The sequence below is a fragment of the Heliconius melpomene genome, chromosome 14 (assembly GCF_056956725.1).
Source record: "Heliconius melpomene rosina isolate 202511_hmr_F chromosome 14, ASM5695672v1, whole genome shotgun sequence".
Classification (NCBI taxonomy): domain Eukaryota; kingdom Metazoa; phylum Arthropoda; class Insecta; order Lepidoptera; family Nymphalidae; genus Heliconius; species Heliconius melpomene.
The window spans coordinates 9,097,214-9,115,465 of NC_140402.1; the positions used below are offsets into that span (position 1 = coordinate 9,097,214).

Below are 18,252 nucleotides of genomic sequence, written 5' to 3' on the forward strand. Positions count from 1 at the left end.
AAGACAGATAATAAAATAAATACTTTTTTAACAAAATATAAAGTCTAACAAATAAAAAAAATAAACAAATTACATCTTATGTTATAAAATAAAAATTTTGACAACACCTCAAGATAAGGTATTATTGAACATCGATACATAATGGCTTTCAACATTGTAGGCAAACAGGACGATTGCAGTCAACGTCAGTTGTCTTTCTATATATATTTTGGGGACAAAGTGTACATATTTTTCAAGAACCCAAAACTACAAATGTTCAATAAATAATAGATCAGATCGCGAAACGCGAGTCAAAGTCATTCTCAATTCTTAGAGTAGTTTAGTATACGAAACGCGTCTTTTTATTTGATAAAGTGCTATTTTCTTTATAAAATGTCGTCGTCCAATTCTTTTGTTTGATGTTGATTATAAAGTACCGATATTTTTGTCCCTGACGTGCTTGGTCGATCATTTTTTTTCCATTTTATCAAAAAAACAAAAAAAATTGAATCTTTTTTAGGTAAATAATATTTATATTACTAAAATATATAACAAACAATGCAAAATAATAAATGATATATAACAATAAAAACATTTGAATACAAATAATACAATTAAAATATTAAAGTATATTTTGTAATATTATAAAAATATATGGCGTTTTGAAATCATTCATGAATGGGAAACATGGACGTCGGGTCTGACAGACCCAGGCCCCGTTTAGAAAGTTAAATACTCACGTGTTTTAAACCCAGAGACACAATCACTGCTATCTACATTCATTTTGTCATTAATACGAAAGGTACTGAGCGACTCAGTGGCGGAGGTGACCGAGAAGTGGCCGATTTGTAGAATTCGTAGACCTAGATGGGTCTCTCAGACCCGACGTACATACTTAAAGGTTAAAGGAGGACGCCAAACAATGTAGTTGTTATAATTTTAATTGATCCCATCTGCTGTAAATGAATCAAGTGTAACTTAGAGGTTGCGTGCTGATGTCGATCCTCAATGATATAAAGTTAAAAACAAAACAATAAAATGTATATGTAAAAGTATTTATTTTAACATTTTGTAGTCAATTATAAGGTATAGTTATATTATTAATAAAGTATAGTAAATTTAAGCGTCTTTATTTTTTTGATTCTTGATAGGACCTCTTTCGAAGAAAATTTTGAATAATTGATAAGCTGGAGCCTCTACCAGCAGGTACAAGATGAAAGCCAACACGTAACAGACGAACGCCACTCCAATGAATAAGAAAAACTGTAAGGAATAATGTGTTATAATTCATATTTTTAATATTTTATAGGAACAGTGAAAATCTAGCGAAAAGTCACTACTTTTAACTCATGTAGAGTATTGTATATTTAAAGGAGAATGCCAAATAATATAATTATTATAATTTTAATTTAATTATTTTGAAAGGAAATATTTATTTAAATTGTAATCGTGTGAGTCGAACGCACAACGATCGCGCTTATAGACACATTCACTTCATTTACTATCATTCACTACTGCCCCATGATAGTTATGTACAATGTAAATATCATTAAATTAATTAAAATTAGTTATGTCAAAAATATGCGTTATTTTTAGGGAATATTTTCATTATAAGTTGTCGTTGGAACAATATATAAAAAAAATATTTACAAAAAATATCTTACCAAATTCAAAAACGAAACAGGCATTAGATGTGTTCTTGAAGCTATCAAAAAATTATACACGTCAATATTAAGTAAGAACACTCCGTAAGACAGTTTCCCCATTATTTCAAATCCGTGCCATTCAAATAATGCTTGTGATAAACCTAGAACCAAATAAAGCATGATGAGGTTAAAAGCTGATACGTACCGACCGTACGACCGTATCTATACCGTAATTCTAATTACTTTATTATACGTCCGTATATCTGTCTGTCCAGGTCCAAATATTGAAAACTGACTGAAATCTATATACTCGTAGTCTACAGTTCCATGGAGCACAGTAAATTAGCTAGAAGTGACTGCCATCGAAAGATATCAGTCATTATTATATATTGTCGTTGAATTACGAAAAAAAGAATAAACTGCAATTAACTATCCGGTACACTTAGAAGCATTTTACTCTTGACTTACATGCATTCTCCTATCGTGTAATATTATCTCTTTTTTACCGTACAACCTCCTTTGTGTGTTCTCCATACAACGTGACATTGGCGAAGTGAATAGTGCTCAACTGGCACGCTCGAAGCGCCATAAATAAAGAACCGAACCGAACCTCTTGACTTATGTTTGGGTTTCGTACATACTGAGAAGTATGCATATAAATAATAATTTATTTCCGTTTTTCATTTCCAACCAGTTGCCCTTTTGTTATTAAAAAAGAAATTACCATTAAACTTCAATATAACCCCCAAAGTCCACACACAAGTTATGAGTCCAATCACAAATCTATGTAGCGCTGCGAATATTAAGGTAAACATCGGCGGTGGTGTATAGGGATGTTCAAACGAGAGGCTCATGCTTTGAAATACACAGATTAATAAAACAATGCTGAGCCAGCACATCACATTGCCGAGCTGGAAGAAAAAAATACAGTAAATATGTGCAATATAAAAAAACACACCTTTACGCAAGCAATAACCGTATAAGAATTTCCACGTAGCTCAATAAGTATGACTTAGTTAGTCAGAGCGCTAGAACGGTTTCCAAATGGGCTCTATTCCCGCTATGTTCAAATTTTTGTACGTTTTCTTAATAAGTATTTTTCTTTCTTAAGTGTGGACTAACACCTTAAAAATGTTTGAAACTACAATCCTTGATTTGTCCAAAACATTTGATTGTGTTGAGCACTCAACAAAGGTCATGAAGCTATACCTTTACGGCATAAGAAGAGGACTTATATTGGCTAATAGACTTGTCTCAACAGCTTTCGCAATTAAAACATAAGAATATTAACTAAAACGAAACTAGCCTTTTTCCAAAAATAATTAATCATTAATAAAAATACCTTAAGGCATTTTTCATACTACCTTGAAATAACGGATTTCTGTTTTCCTCTGTTTCAAGTAATACCCAAGGTAGGCGCTGCCCATACCCGTTATAAAGCACGGTAGATTATTTTGTACAAGTACGTGGTAGTTATGAAAATTTCTATCCGTTAATGCACGCAGAGCTCTGTAACATAGTTAGTAAATTAAAATCTAATACTACACCAATAAGTAAAAAAAAACAAGTAAAACAAAATAAGTAAAAAAGCTTCAACATTTTATGGACCTATTATTAAGATTCACGCACCGGCTAATTCTGGAACTCTACGCCGCACTAGAGCGGAGAAAAGAAATATTTTAAATGTAATCATTCCCCCCAATAGTAATAGAATCTGCAACCGTCAGACGCTGTCACTGCAGCACGAAAGCCTTAATGTCATTTTTTTAAAAACATACTCAGGGCTATATGCCGTGACACCTTCCAAGTCTTGTTGTAAAATGTGGAAGATTGGGCTAATGATGCCAATGGCTATTAACAAAAGGAGCGTGGCACATTTAATCTTCCAACTTCGGTTACGAAGCATGAAGTAAGCAATGAGCCCGATGATGAAAAGCTGCACGTCCACTGCAAGGTGCCTGAAAATATATATGGTGAAGCATGAGAAATGGATGAATATCATAAATTTGTCGTCGTTGACGAGTCGTTTTCGTTTAGTTACACAGACTACATAAATGTCAGTAGTTTTTGAAGTCTCTTGTGCTCCCGAAAGTTATTGGTTAAAATTAGTTTAATGCTTTATCTATGTTTTCTTTGTCTTTATGTTTTTATAGCTGGTTTTTGAGGCGAAAAGAAAAAAGTGTTGAGACACTCTCAAAAATTGTAAGGAAAACCTAGGCATTGTATTTACAGGCGAAGGCTTACTCAACTACGCAGTACTTACCATGTTTGTAGTAAACAAAACTTGTCGTCTGGTAAAAAATTGTTGAAATAGAAGAAATGGGCCCAGTAGTAGTCCCTGCACTGCGCGCTGACACCGTTTGTGACGAAGTACTTCCACAGCGGTCCGGACCCCATGTGACGCAGCCAAGTCGCTATGAAGGCTATTACAAAGACTAATGGGGCGGTTAATCTGGAAAATTAAAATTATCAAATATTTTTAGCATTTTAAAGGTGTTTTTTTCCACTTAGGAAAGAAGCATACTTATTTAGAAAATGTATAAAATTTAAGCGTAGTTTGACTTGAACCCGCGCCTCTTGAAAACCATCTTAGTGCCTTGACTGCTAGGTCTTAGTTCTACCTATCTACCTCGTAATTCTTATAAGCTTGTTGCAACTTATTCGTATTTCTCATAAGGAAACATGCGTGTGGATAGAGAAAATCTGCTGTTTCGATTTTCCTATGTTTTTTTGAATGTCAAAAAATGATGTAAGTTTTTATTCGGAAGAGCAGAAAGAAATAAATAAAAAAGAGTCTAGTCAACCGTAGAATAGGTTTGTTTACAAATAATTGACAAATTATTTTATGTAGTATCTTGTCCTATAAATATAAGGTCCGTATGAAATAGCATGAACTGATCTTAAAATATTAAATATATTAATACTCACTTCCACCATCTGTTAAAAATTAATAATAGAATATCTCTCCAAGACAATTTATTTTTTTCCGTATAAATTTGCAAATAATATGTCATGAGAAATCCGGTCATGAAAAAGTACAACTGAATTAAACTTGATGCACTGAAGATAATTCGAAATTTACTATCGTACGCCTGCGAGATAGAAAAAGAAAAATACAATATTTTATTTCTTCAAGCTTTATCGAATGTATAGAATGGTATACTTTTTGGTTTCTAACTTTTTTTAGAAAGTCAGCTTTGATTGTATTTCTTGCAACATTTTAAGTAGTGCAATTGCCACCAAATTACCAATATGATGCTAAAAATGAATTCTGCATTTTCTCTAACTCGAGTACATAAAAAAGCGTGAGGGCACAAATGGTCGTGGCGCAGAGGATTAGTATCTGTCTTCATACGCAACGATCATGGGTCCGATTCCCACTCGGGGAACTCCTCTTGAATCATTGAATGAACATAAAGCTACCACTGTCCAGAAAGATAATTCTGCTGAGAAGATCCAGTAACAAAGTCAGGAGTAATTTTTTTGTAGCTTCACGCCGTACTGCGTATTTAATAAAGTTTTAGTAAGTGTTAAAAATGTATAAAAAATGTAAAGAAATATTTGATATAAAAAATATTGTATACCATACCTTTTCAAAATTATGAGGATCACTAATAAATCCAGAAAAGGAAAATAGTGAGTGACCAAACACTACTAAAATTTGGCAAATTGTCCTTAAAAAAAATAGTGTATTAATTTTTGATTATTAGTACAAGAAAGTATAACTGCAAAACTGAAGGTCTTTGAAAATAAATATATGATTTTTATCTATATATTTTGTATTGTATTTGTTTTGTATCTAGAAGTTTATAAAGAAAGCTTCAGTAAATAGCTTCACCTAGTTTCACAAAACTTAGATTAACTTTTGTAACTTAATGTATATAGTAATACTTACCTAACTCCATAAAGTCCTTTTAATTCAAGAAGTCTTTCATCCATATTGGATTCCCTCATCAATCTCTCCGTGTTGCGGAACACAGAAAAACAAAGCAGCGCATTATTTTGTTTATTTTCTGGAAATTGTATTGACAATGATGCAATGATGCAATATTGCAATGCAATTACTCTATTGCATTTTCATACATTTAAATATGTTTTTCACCTCCTAATCATCTATACATTGCGACAATCAGATTCACAATTATTAATAATACTCAATATTGGCCTATTTTAAATAATAATATTTCAATTTTCCGCATTTTTTTATAAAATGACGTCTAAAGTGAATGACATGAAAATAAAAATAATATAAAACCCATATACATACATACATACTCAGTACTTTAATATTCATAACTTACGCTCACTTTACATGGAAACTTAAGTTATATTGTCTACTACTCTCTGTCTATAATGTATGTGCGTTAGTCGTGGGTTTGATGCCCACGTGGGACAAATATTACATTTAAGCATTTCATTTGAAGATAAATAGAAAAAGGAAATATTCTTCAGGTCTCAGATATTAATTTTAGTGACCATGCAACTACGCAGTATTTTTATTTTGTTTATGTATGCGCATATAGAAAAAAAACTCACCTCCACTTCTCTTTCCATTAGCGGTACAGTTATATCGTAAGTCATAGATACTTCCGGATACAACGATAATAAGTAAAATAACGAATAATATGGCCACTGTATAATCCAAAATATCAATATTCATTTGTTTTTCCGCCGCATCATCACAATTCAACCTGTATATCCTGGAACTCAAACCATATTTTTCTTTCATAATTTCATTGAGGCATTCCTCAAGGATGTGTTCGAGATCCACTTTTATATCTAGCTTAGACTTTCGGATGTATTTCTCACATGTTTTTGTAACACATATCCCTCTATCGATGTTGGAGTAATTGAAGTGTTTGAACCTTTGCTTTGAATATTCCTGCAATAAGAAAATATGGTAAAGTAATAAAAAATATATAAATAAATTTCATCTTTGATTTATCTTTCTGTGCCAGTACTAAATTATTATTTGTCTAAATTACTTGCAAGAAACTTAAACTTAAATGATTTGCACTCACTCGTATGGTATTGTATATTGTACTATTTGAATCCCCGTATAACTCCACGCTCGCTACACAATATACGGCTTCAGGATTTTCGAGACATAATTCATAATTTTCTAATTCGAATAGATTCGGCAATTTTTCATATTCAGTTTCTGTTAAAATTAATTTTATTCAATAGGTTATAATTAAAAATTAAATCAAAAAAATCCGCTTCACGCTGTATCTCGCACACAGCAGGGTAAACCGACAACACCTAAAACGACCACAAGTAAAACGAAGTATCTTCATGCTAGATTATCCCTACCTAACCTGCTATGCATTCCGCATTAGCGTGAAGCTGAAAAACAATTAGCAGGGCTAGCTTATCTTACCCAAATTAAAAAAAGTATAACTTATATTTATGAATCATTATAATCCATCTCCAGACACATTTAGCTCTTGTACTTTAAGACCTGCAAAATTTTAACTTTCTCCCCCACCTGTAAATATGTCTGGAAGAAATCCCTATCAGTGAACTTAAGCAACATTACCCAATAATATTCTGGGCTATTTATTAATCATTGTTGCTAAATACAATAAATAATAATAAAGAATACTCAATTTGCTTTGAATCTACAACTATGTGAAATGAAGTCTATATGAGTGTCATATTTTTATGTCATATTTTTTTTCAGTTTCACGCTTTTTTCAGTGGAAATAGACTTCATGTCAATTTTATATATCCTCCTTTTATTTATAAATTCTCTTATTATTTTATTGCCATGCCCCGTTATCACTGCCTTCAAACAAAAAAACTGAATGACAATTTTTCACTAATCTGTCTCAGTTCCAATATACAATTTTTTTTATTTTATTTATAGCTTAGTTTATAATAAACCAAATGACTCACCATTTAAATGATGTATCACTCCATAACATCTATCACACATCAATATAAAAAATATATAAAAAAGAAACTGATACATTTTTAATTGCAATATATATATTTTTATTTTACATTAAAATATTTAAAAAAATTAAGATTATTATTTTTATATAAAAAAAGTTAAAAAAAATTAAGCTTTATTATATTTTTTTCAAAATCCGTTGCTGTACCTGTATATTCAAATGGCAAGCAACGAGGACTGACCACATGTTATAATTATAAATCTATATAAATACTTAGTAATACCTTATATTTATGTGCGATATTAAATTTTTATTTTACTATATAATATATTATGTACTTATGTAAAACTTACATATCGAGGTCGACGAGCAATAACTTTGTAAATGAATATTGGTACATTTTATTTACTTTTATTTATATTAGTTTCTTGATTTTTAGGGCTTTGTGTTCAAGAGGACTATCTTAACACTGAATTCGCGGGTTCCCTCTGCCTTTCCTTCTATATCTAGTCATATTTTCAACAATATGAAAAATATGCATAATATAATACTTTGTAGTGCATCGAAACTGGGAAATAAAAATTATACGTATATGTTTTATATATATATGTGTGTTTTTCGAAACTTAACTTATCTTCACGCTTTATCCCTAGCGGGGTAGTCAGAGAGATCGGAGCGCCAAACGCTACGGTCTCTACATACCTCTTTCGCCTCGTCCATTGTCATTTACCTCTTCATACATGCCCTCCGGGAGGTCCTAATGCTTTTTACGGAACCTTCCTCCAGTATCTTTGATACCGTGTTTTCGAAGGTCAACCGAGGCTTCCCCCTACCTCTGTTAGAACTCACTTTTCCATCAAAAATCTTTTGCCATTCTTTAATCACTCATTCGTTCTTTTGTTAATTTTAATTTGACAATTTTCCATAACCTCGTAAATGTATGTATGACCTAAGTAGTGACTTAAGCAGCACAAAAACGGAAAAGAGAAAATGTGCAAAAAAACTATATTATTATTATTATTTTATCTTAACGCTGTATATTGAATGGAACCTGTTAACCCTGTTTATTATCACGCTGTATCTCTCCTACATGTCTCTGTCTTCCACTTCGCCACGACAGTGTTTACAAAACGACAGCCAATTATCTATACTTCTATACTAATATAATAAAGCGGAAGAGTTTGTTTGTTTGTTTGTTTGTTTGTTTGTTTGAACGCTAAGATCTCTGGATCTACTGGTCCGATTTACTATGTTTTTGTTTTGTATGAAAGCTGCATTCTTCAGAAGTGCTATAGGCTATATAATATTACATTACACATATATACTAATAAATTATAATACTTTCTAATTTGACATGCAATTTATTCTGCCATGTTAATAACAACCGTCGTTGCTAAGCAACGGTTTGCAAAGTTTCTTTGTTGTTTTAAGAAAACGTCACCCAAAATGAACTTATATTTTGATATTCATCCTTATAAAATTAAATATATTATATAATATTTAATAAATATTCTTATAGTTCAAGCAGGCGTAGCCGTGTTAGCCACTAGTTTTTAATATATAGAATATATTGTCATTTTAATAATATGTACAAAAAATAAATAACCAAACCAGTAGGTATTTTTTAATAAACATAAATACTCTTTATTTTTTAAAGTGATTATTCGATATTATTTTAATCCTCGTAAATATATAAAATGGATATTATAAAATCAATAAATTCAAAGACTTATTTATTTAAGACTTATTTTCCTCTTTTTTATTCATTTATGTGACGTCATTATTTTGGATATTTATTTTAATATCTTACTAGTGACACTCGCGGCTTTGCTCGCTTGAACTGCATAATTATTTAAATAACTAGCGGACGCGCGCAGCTTTGCTCGCTTATTTAGGGGTGAATTCTAATAAACCACGAAACATGTGTTCAATGAAATATTTTTAAGAGTCTAAATTTCAAATTTAATAAAAATCGGTAACGATTTAAAGATTTTTTCATACAAACTTTCAACCCCTTTTTTGCACCTTTAGGGGGTGAATTCTAGAAAACCATGAAACACATGTTTTATTAAATATTTTTAAGAGTCTAAATTTCAAATTTTATAAAAATCGGTGGCGATTTAAAGATTTTTCCATACAAACTGTCAACCCCTTATTGGCACCCTTAGAGGGTAAGTTCTAAAAAACCGTGATATACGTGTTCAATTAAATGTCTTTAAGAGTCTGAATTTATAATTTTATAAATATCGGTGCCGATTTAATTTTTTTCCATACAAACTTTCAATCCCCCTTTCACTCTTTAGGGTTAAAATTTTGCAAAATCCGTTCTTAGTGGATGTCCAGATTACGAAAGTAAACATCTGTCTAAATTTCACGTGTCTACCATCACCGGTTACGGCTGTGCGTGCGTCTTACCTCAGTCAGTGAGGACAAGTCCTTTCATATACAGGATGTCCCAGGAGTCAGTGATAAAACGAAAACAGGTGATAGCCCAAGTCATGACAGTTATGAAAAAAAAATAAAAAAAAATTGTGTCATGTATTTTTCATATTATATTGATTTAAAAAAATATCGGAAAAACCGACAACCTGTGATGATTTTTCAAGTTTTAAGACTACAAATATTACTCTTTTTTATTTATTTTTTTCTGTAATGTAATCATGAGTAACCCTTCTGTGAATTACAGTTCAAAATTGAAACATACCTGCATCGGTTTTCAATAAAATTCCGTGTTTTTGCCAAACATTAAATTCAAAATATTTAGTACACCCAACTTTAACCGACTGTACTATAAAAAAAATGTACTACACTGTTTTTGCAAGTAACTTTAAAAGTTGGCGCATTTAATCTGGATTCCGAAATGGTACGATACTTGCTGGACTTCTTTGTTGAAGAGAGAAAAATCTAAATATACGATAATCGGGATGACGTTCAACGTTTTGGTATCTTTTCCGATACATTCTAGCTACAGCATTAGCATTACATAACCTTTCTCCATGAATGAAATGCATATTGGCAATGTGTCAAAGACCGAGTATATGGCCTGCGAAAGCCCGAACTCGAGCACTATCCTTATAAGTCCTGGGCCAGCCTCTAAGTCGAAAAAGTTCAGGTATCTTAGATTCGTCATGCACGAGTCTGGAGGTATCGATCACGATCTCCATGGTCGGATAAGCGTTGCCTGGGCTAAATGGCGGGAGGTCACTGGTATGGTCTGTGATCGCAGGATACCGTCCAAACCTTTTCCGACCAAACCATGTACCGTCCAAACCATGACTTGGTCTATCTCCTGTTTTCGTTTTATCGTTGACTCCTGGGACACCTATATATAGATAACTATAGTAAATTAAATTAATACAAATAAAGTAAATTACAATTCAAAAGTGTTTATATTAGTCTATTTGAAAGAATATTTTGAATTTGAATTACATTCATGCTGTAATATATGTTTGCTTTGTCGAACTAAGTACTTTAAATTGATATATATATATATTATTTATGAACCTATTGCAATAAAACAAACTATATAATAAGTTAACGGCAGTTTGTGAGAATCCCATAGTGAAAACCACATTTTAATCGGTTTAGCTAATCTCATATTAGCGAGAACAAACGCACAGACAATTTCACAAAAAAAAATAAAATTCATTGTTTAAAATATGACGATTTTTTATCGAAATCGTTCATATAAATAAAGTTTTTCCTCAAGTGAAATGGCACATGCCAAATCGATAACAAAGACTTGCATCAGCTAGCAACAACTAATTAAGTTGAACAGGTATTTTATCAACTGATAATATAAAAAAACCAATAAATAATCTAGCAATCGATAAAATCAAGAACGTCCAAAATTCATCACAAAAATATAAACAAATTAAATAAATTTGTTAAACTACAAATACGATAAGAAAATGGAAAATTTTGATACAGAAAATAAAAAAAATAAAGAAATAATGCTTTGAATAAAGAACATTTTGAATTTGAATTTGAATATTAAATTGTCTATGTCTGTATGATAAGAGATGGTGACTAAGTCTCAGGCCAAAACTACCACTTTAGCTGTAACATAGCGCTAGTGAAGATCTAAATTAATAATAATTCGTAAATCGTAGTATACCATGACAGTTTCTCTGAGCTATAGTCAATGAAATACAGAAGAAAATAATTTCAGGCAAAACTTATTTTACGTAAAAAAAAAATATCTCAGTAATAAATTATAAATTAAAATTTATTACTGAGATAATTGCGTTTCACCAGGTATGACGTGCATTGCCTTTACTATTGCGAATTCACGATGACTCTCCACTGATTGTAATATGTTTTTACTTTAACTTGCAATGCAGCTAAGGCACCGCGAACTCTCTTACCGGCAGCAATACGCATTTCTACATTTATTTCGTATCTTCCGTCTCTACTAAACATTCTTCCCAAACAAACCTGTAAACAAACCTTCATTCAGTTGTTACCATTTACTCTGATCTTGCAGTCCAGGATGGACTTCATTTCTTTAAAATTTCAGAATTTTTATTAAAACGGCGCTACAAATAGCTATATATTTTTTTGCAGGAAAAAAATCTCTCGATCTATTATAATGAAATATATGATTAAATATTTTTATGAAAATTAGCTGTCTTCAAATAAAGAACCGTATAACTTGTAAGTTCAAGTCTTGGTAAACAATAAAGTATTTATTCATAATTGGAGACAGTAAGTTACTTCCTAATAATAAAATAAATCTTGGGACTACTGATAACCACCCGAGAATGTTTTGTTAAAACGGCATTGTTATTCACATGCAAACATGAACGTACTTATGACATACAAATATCGCCTGTGTCGTCTATAAACGTAACACCCAATGACTGTATCAATATAAGATAACAACTTTGATTGCTCGTTCAGGTCTCAATACAACCACTTGTAAATTAGTATTGAACCATGGCGGACGCAGAGCAAAATCTACGAAAGTATCTCAATAAAATATTGGATGAAATAAATTATAAGCCGCGAGAAACTAATATAGAAGCTATACCGACTGGTGGTGGAAATTTTACATCAGCTCTTTTCCTAGTAAATGTAACTTCTCCAAATAAAGATGAGCTCAAATTATTCGCCAAAGTGTCTATCGTGAACGAGAAAATGCGGAAGCACATGAATGCCGACTGGCTCTTCGACACGGAGAGGTTCGTTTATGGTAGACTAATAAATATATACAAGGACTTAGAAGAAAAACTGAATGTACCGGAAGAACACAGATATACATTCCCAAAGTGCTACGGATGCAACGCCAAATTTAGTAACGAGATTGTTGTTATGGAGAATTTAGCAGAGAAAGGATACAATCCGTATAGCAGATTCTTGTCCATGGACTGGGCTCACGGTAGTAAGGCTGTTGAAAATTTGGCAAAATTTCACGCTTTATCCTTTGCCTTTGCTAAATATGAACCGGAAGAGTTTGATAAGTTAACAGCAAATATGCCTTACAAAGTCGGAGGTGATACCACCGACAAAATAGACGAATCATCGAAAGCTATATTTGAGAAGATGATCAAAAGATCATTGGATGTCATTAAAGATGAGCAAAAGGAATCGGTGGGTAAATTCATTCAGACTAATTTCAATCTCCAGACGTATAACAGAGTGATTGGTAAACCAGTAATTGCTCACGGAGACTATAGAATGAGTAACCTTTTGTTTTGTAAGGAGGTGAGTTTATTTATGTGTATTAGTTTTACGTCTATTTTACTTACTTAAGCAGAAGCCGTGTGGTTTCGATTTAACATTATTATATTATTCCCCTACCTCGAAAATGCCAAAAAAGGGAAAACTTATTTATGTAGTTTTTAAGTGGCCCTTATGACATTTTACAATTTTCTTAAGCTATAAGAAGATAATATTTTAAGCATATATAAACAAAGATCATTCCCTTAATCAGGAATCCATTCCAATCCACAACCATTGATAAGCCACGATAAGCCACGATTGATTGTCAAGACACGCGCCAAAGTGACCAGTGAAGTTAAAAATGGTTCGTGCAATTAAAACAACACATTGTGCTTTTTAACTTAACTGGATATTCTTTAATTTTAAGCACATACGGAAATTATAGAAATTAGAAGAGTCTTTAGAACTTTTATTCATTATAGTTCGTTGATTTTACATTTAGTGTATGTATAGAAAGACAAAGAAAAGCTATTGCTTGTCACTAATCACTGTCGCTTTTACAACTGTAAAAGCTGGAGCAAATAACTCGTCTCTCAAGTAAATCACCTTTCAAAAATAATTAATTAAAACCATTTGAGAACTACAAGGCCACAGCTGCAATGTCAGGGACTAAAATTGTTAAAAACATTTCATATTATTATTATTTTTTCTCCAATAAAAATAAAAAAATATTTTTTAGGGCAATTCTTTAAACACAATCACAGTGGACTTTCAAACGGTGCACGCTGGCAACCCAGTGGCTGACCTCTTGTACTTCATCTTCCTGGGCTCAGATGAAGAGTTCAGGAAGGAGCACTACAATGAACTACTTGACCACTACTACAAGAATTTAGAACAAGCGCTGGAAAGGTTGTCTATAGATGCCGTTGAAGTTTATCCTAGAAACAAATTCGATGATGATGTCAAAGAGGTAAGTTGAGCATTTGATTTGAATATAAAGAGCCGCACCTAGGAAGGCACCTAGAATTATTGTTTAGCATTTAATGGACTTTACATTGGTATAAATAAACATACATATTATATTGTATATATTTTTTAAAACTTTCCGGCATAGAAGGGTAGGTAGAGAAAACTTGGTATTAAGAAAGTCTATTCCCCAGTCATTTCCAATTCCCTTAATGTTAAATTTCCAGACATTGCGTATTTAATGGCGGATCATAACGCCAAGCTTTACCTTGTTACCAAAGTAAAATGAAAGTAATATACTCCCCGAATGACTATTATATTTAGATATATATTTTTTTAATTATATTTACAGTTACTCTCATATGGTTTGTTACTCGGCGTGGTGGTTCTTCCCATAGTGACGGTGGAAGCCGAGTCAGCTCCCAAAATGGACCAAGAAATACAAGTGGAAGCCTTTGCTGTTGAAGCTAACGAGTTATACGCTAAAAGATTTAGGGGCATAGTAAATGATTGTTTCGCTTGGGGAGTCGTTTAAAATCTATATTAACATTTAGCTGTTTCTGCGACTTCAACTGCGTGGGAAAGTAAATTTGAAGAATTCGATAGATCAGTCTTATTTTGATGGCTCTACATCATAGATTTTCAAAACATAGCCCACGCCTTTCTCACTTCTTTTGTTTCAAAATGTTGAATACTGTTATTTTTAGTTATCATCAAAACAATTACATCATAGCAATTTTTTTTAGAATAAAATATTTAATTTTCTATAATATTTTCATTTAAAAATCGATATCAAATATTAAGAGGCACTTACCTAAATACAACATTAAGAACTTGCTTGAATAAGTTAAGTTTTTTTCTGAATTTACAGTGCGCAAGCGCACTGATAACTAGTTAAAAAAAATTATTGTTTTGGATTCTATCACATTGATAGATGTCCCCAATAATAATGTTTCTCAAACATCTTCCATGTACAGAAAGCGATGAGTTACACTTTTTTATATGTACTTACCTATAATCGAATACATTTACCATAGACCAGTAAGACCAGTCGTGATGCAGGTGCATAAGCGTCTGACGGTGAACGCGGTAGGTTGTGGGTTCGATTCCCACTCGAGGAAATGAAATATTTGATACGTTCTTTTCTTCGCTCTAGTGTCTAGGCAAAGCGTGGCGTTGAGTTCTCACTCAACACGCAAAGCCTCCTGTTTGAAATTGAATTAGTGTTTATGAAGCATTATGTTTGTAACACTATTTATTATCAACATAATGTTACCAGCATAATATTAATTTTCGCCTTTATGTGCTGGGGGTCATTATTAAATTTAATATAAATAGTGAAAATAATTATTTATTAAGAGTAAATAAAAGGCTTTCAATTATAGATCCTTGTAATTATCACTATTATTTATATACTATACTAATATTATACTAAGGTTATCTCTCTTATGCGAGAGATACCTACAGCATAAAGCTAAAAAAAATAAAAATATTTAATATTAAATAAAATATATCCGACTTATGATATAATGATGATTTATTACTGATTATCACGTCGGTAACATTCCACTGCTCATTGTATCGATATCTTATCTGTGAGTAGTAAATATTTATATTTAGTGTATTTATGTCTGATTGTATTTGTGTGTTTTTAGGGTACCGCATAAAAAAACGGAACTCTTAGAGTAGTTACAGTATTACTTTATTGTCTGTCTGTTAAGACAATGATTTATTTTGAGATTAGCGGAGGTAACGAGCTGTAAAGAATACATTTTTTTTAAATATTATGCAAAATATTAGTGTAGATCTACAATTATGAAAATAAGCAATGTTTATAGTACTTATATTATAGATAATCGCCCTCGCCGCCTATGACGTCCTATCATATATACCAGTAGTATAGTGTTCATGATCGAATGTATCAATCCGTTTGCAAATGCAGCATAATAAAAGTATTATAGGTGGTACGCGGGCGAAGCCGTGAATACCTTTTATAAACATATAATTATAGTTCATTTTAAACAAACTTACATTTGTCAATTTGAAGCCTCAGACCTAGGTAATTCCGGATTATTGAGTTTTACAATGACAGTTTAATTAATATAATATATTGCGGTGAATTTTGACACTTGCATAAAGGTTCTATTTCTTATCGATGATGCATTTCGATAAAAAAAAACTGCGAGTAGGACTCGCCCCGCTCTTTCTGTACCAATTTTAAGACTGTAGATCAACTGGAACTACCACTTATAAAAATCAACAAATTTAAAGTTTGAATATATAGAGCACTCATTTTGTATGAAGTGAACAACAGGTACAGGTTTGTAATGGCTGTCAACTAACTCAAAGCTACGTTTTGTCTCGAAGCCAGAGGAATAAATGAAAATATTAAATAATTCGTTTCCTCGAGTGGCAATCGAACCTACAACTACACTGTACTAAGCCTTAACCCTTTGCCGACGCTGCTATATGCTGGATATAGTGAGAAGTATCAAGGGAGCTTCTCCTACAGGAAAATATATAGCAATTTTTTGTTGAATCGAATATCTGGTGCTATATTTTTTATAAAGGAATTTTGCTTGTTTAATTAGTAATGATGAATAGCAAATAAATATTATTTCAGACTGTAAGCTGAGAGGCATCGGCAGACAGTGCGTCGACGATGTTTGTGGAAGCAGGACTAGATGATTTTTATCCAATCAAGTGTAAGCGGCTCTCTTCCATGATAAGTTAATTTACGAGGAGCACTAACACTCTCCTCTACACATTGGCACTTAAAGCGAGCAAGCAGGAGGTAGCCAGACCTCGGCCTTATTCTCGATAAGATCCGCGTTGCCAGATGTCCCGATGTTGGAGGGACGTCTCTATTTTTTGCCAATAAATTTTTATTACTAATTTTAATTAGTGAGTAACAATTTCATTGAAATAATGATGATGTGTAATCGTAAGTTACGTATAATTATTCTGAATTCTTAACTGCCTTCCATAATATGTGGAAACCAAAACAACATCTTTTAAGTTATAGCGATGTTTTTCCGTTAAAAAACATTTTGAATCATATATATTACTATTGAAAGCTTTATTTTTAAATTAATGCTAAATAATAAATTAAATCCTAATTATTATTTTTTTTCGCTTTTAACAAAAGAATTCCGCTTTTTTACTTAAAATGTTTATATTAAATCTATACCGTCTACCGATGTAGTCATAATTGATACATTATTGAAGGTAATGCTGCGGAAGCGGAGGCACGTATGCACGCACAGAGATTTTGGACATTATCTTCGCATCTGAGGAAGAAAACATTATAAAAACCTATATTGCGTCTCATCTGGCTATCGTGAATACGTTCGTTTAAAAGAATCCTCAGCACCTCATCAAGTATGAGTGGAGAGAGAGAATTCCACTCGACTCTAATTAATTACTTGTTGATCTGAAACGTACCTAATGTATGAAAATAGTATTTTAATATACCATTCGTTCGTGATTTTCTTCTTCAATCACTTGTTCTGCTAGAAAAAATGTAATAAAAATCTGTCGCGCACTTTAATTTTCTATATACATATAGAAGTGCTTAAAAAATAAAATATAATTAGTTTATTAAATAACTTCATCTTCGTACTTACTTGTGATCTGTTACACGCGATTAAATCATATAATATTCCAATAGTATAATTGTAGGGCGACAATAATTCTTACTATTATTTTGTTTTTTCTTGCGATAAGCAGAAGACATTCGGTTTTTTCCCCCCTATTTCTAGAAATTAAGTGTTATATATATAGCATTATCTAAGTCTGCACTTGGGTTGTTTATCTTTAAAGTTTGATACAAAGTTACATCCCACCGATATACGCCGTCGATTTTTGATAGTAAATAACGGATGTTGAGACGGTTTTACTAATAGACAAAATTTTATGAGAGGATAATTTGTATAATATATTAAATTAGAACAACAATTATAAGATCTTAGATTTATAATGCAACTTATAAAAAACACACTTGTGCTCTAAATTGGAATTAATGAAAAAACAATGATCGCATAGAAACGGACAGAAAAATATTTTATGCGATGTATATAATATTTACGTGTTAAATTAAA

The 18,252-nt window shown here is 31.8% G+C and overlaps 2 protein-coding genes across 2 annotated transcripts; one reads left to right on the forward strand and one right to left on the reverse strand.

The window, feature by feature from the left end:
- Nucleotides 1–1,034: 1,034 nt before the first annotated feature.
- Nucleotides 1,035–8,264, reverse strand: LOC146532320 (uncharacterized). Its single transcript, XM_085197783.1, has 12 exons — nucleotides 8,225–8,264; nucleotides 6,647–6,786; nucleotides 6,162–6,507; nucleotides 5,521–5,638; nucleotides 5,215–5,299; nucleotides 4,554–4,717; nucleotides 3,889–4,077; nucleotides 3,371–3,583; nucleotides 2,990–3,134; nucleotides 2,350–2,536; nucleotides 1,644–1,786; nucleotides 1,035–1,242 (listed from the first exon to the last, which is right to left on the reverse strand). Exons 1-12 carry the CDS (start codon nucleotides 8,262–8,264, stop codon nucleotides 1,099–1,101), a joined length of 1,914 nt encoding a protein of 637 aa, XP_085053909.1. The 3' UTR covers nucleotides 1,035–1,098.
- Nucleotides 8,265–12,419: 4,155 nt separating this feature from the next.
- Nucleotides 12,420–14,912, forward strand: LOC146532321 (uncharacterized). Its single transcript, XM_085197602.1, has 3 exons — nucleotides 12,420–13,228; nucleotides 13,926–14,156; nucleotides 14,505–14,912. Exons 1-3 carry the CDS (start codon nucleotides 12,461–12,463, stop codon nucleotides 14,685–14,687), a joined length of 1,182 nt encoding a protein of 393 aa, XP_085053728.1. The 5' UTR covers nucleotides 12,420–12,460; the 3' UTR covers nucleotides 14,688–14,912.
- The last annotated feature ends 3,340 nt before the right edge of the window (nucleotides 14,913–18,252 follow it).

What these genes read in the sequence shown, in the direction of transcription:
- LOC146532320 (XM_085197783.1), bottom strand. Translation starts at nt 8,264, where the DNA reads ATGTATGAAGAGGTAAATGACAATGGACGAGGCGAAAGAG. An exon ending in ATCCTCATAATTTTGAAAAG is followed by an intron (nt 4,718 to 5,214) that starts GTATGGTATACA and finishes TCTATCTCGCAG; the next exon opens with GCGTACGATAGTAAATTTCG. An exon ending in ATTTTTAACAGATGGTGGAA is followed by an intron (nt 4,078 to 4,553) that starts GTGAGTATTAAT and finishes TTAATTTTCCAG; the next exon opens with ATTAACCGCCCCATTAGTCT.
- LOC146532321 (XM_085197602.1), top strand. Translation starts at nt 12,461, where the DNA reads ATGGCGGACGCAGAGCAAAATCTACGAAAGTATCTCAATAAAATATTG. An exon ending in ACCTTTTGTTTTGTAAGGAG is followed by an intron (nt 13,229 to 13,925) that starts GTGAGTTTATTT and finishes AATATTTTTTAG; the next exon opens with GGCAATTCTTTAAACACAAT. An exon ending in TCGATGATGATGTCAAAGAG is followed by an intron (nt 14,157 to 14,504) that starts GTAAGTTGAGCA and finishes TTATATTTACAG; the next exon opens with TTACTCTCATATGGTTTGTT.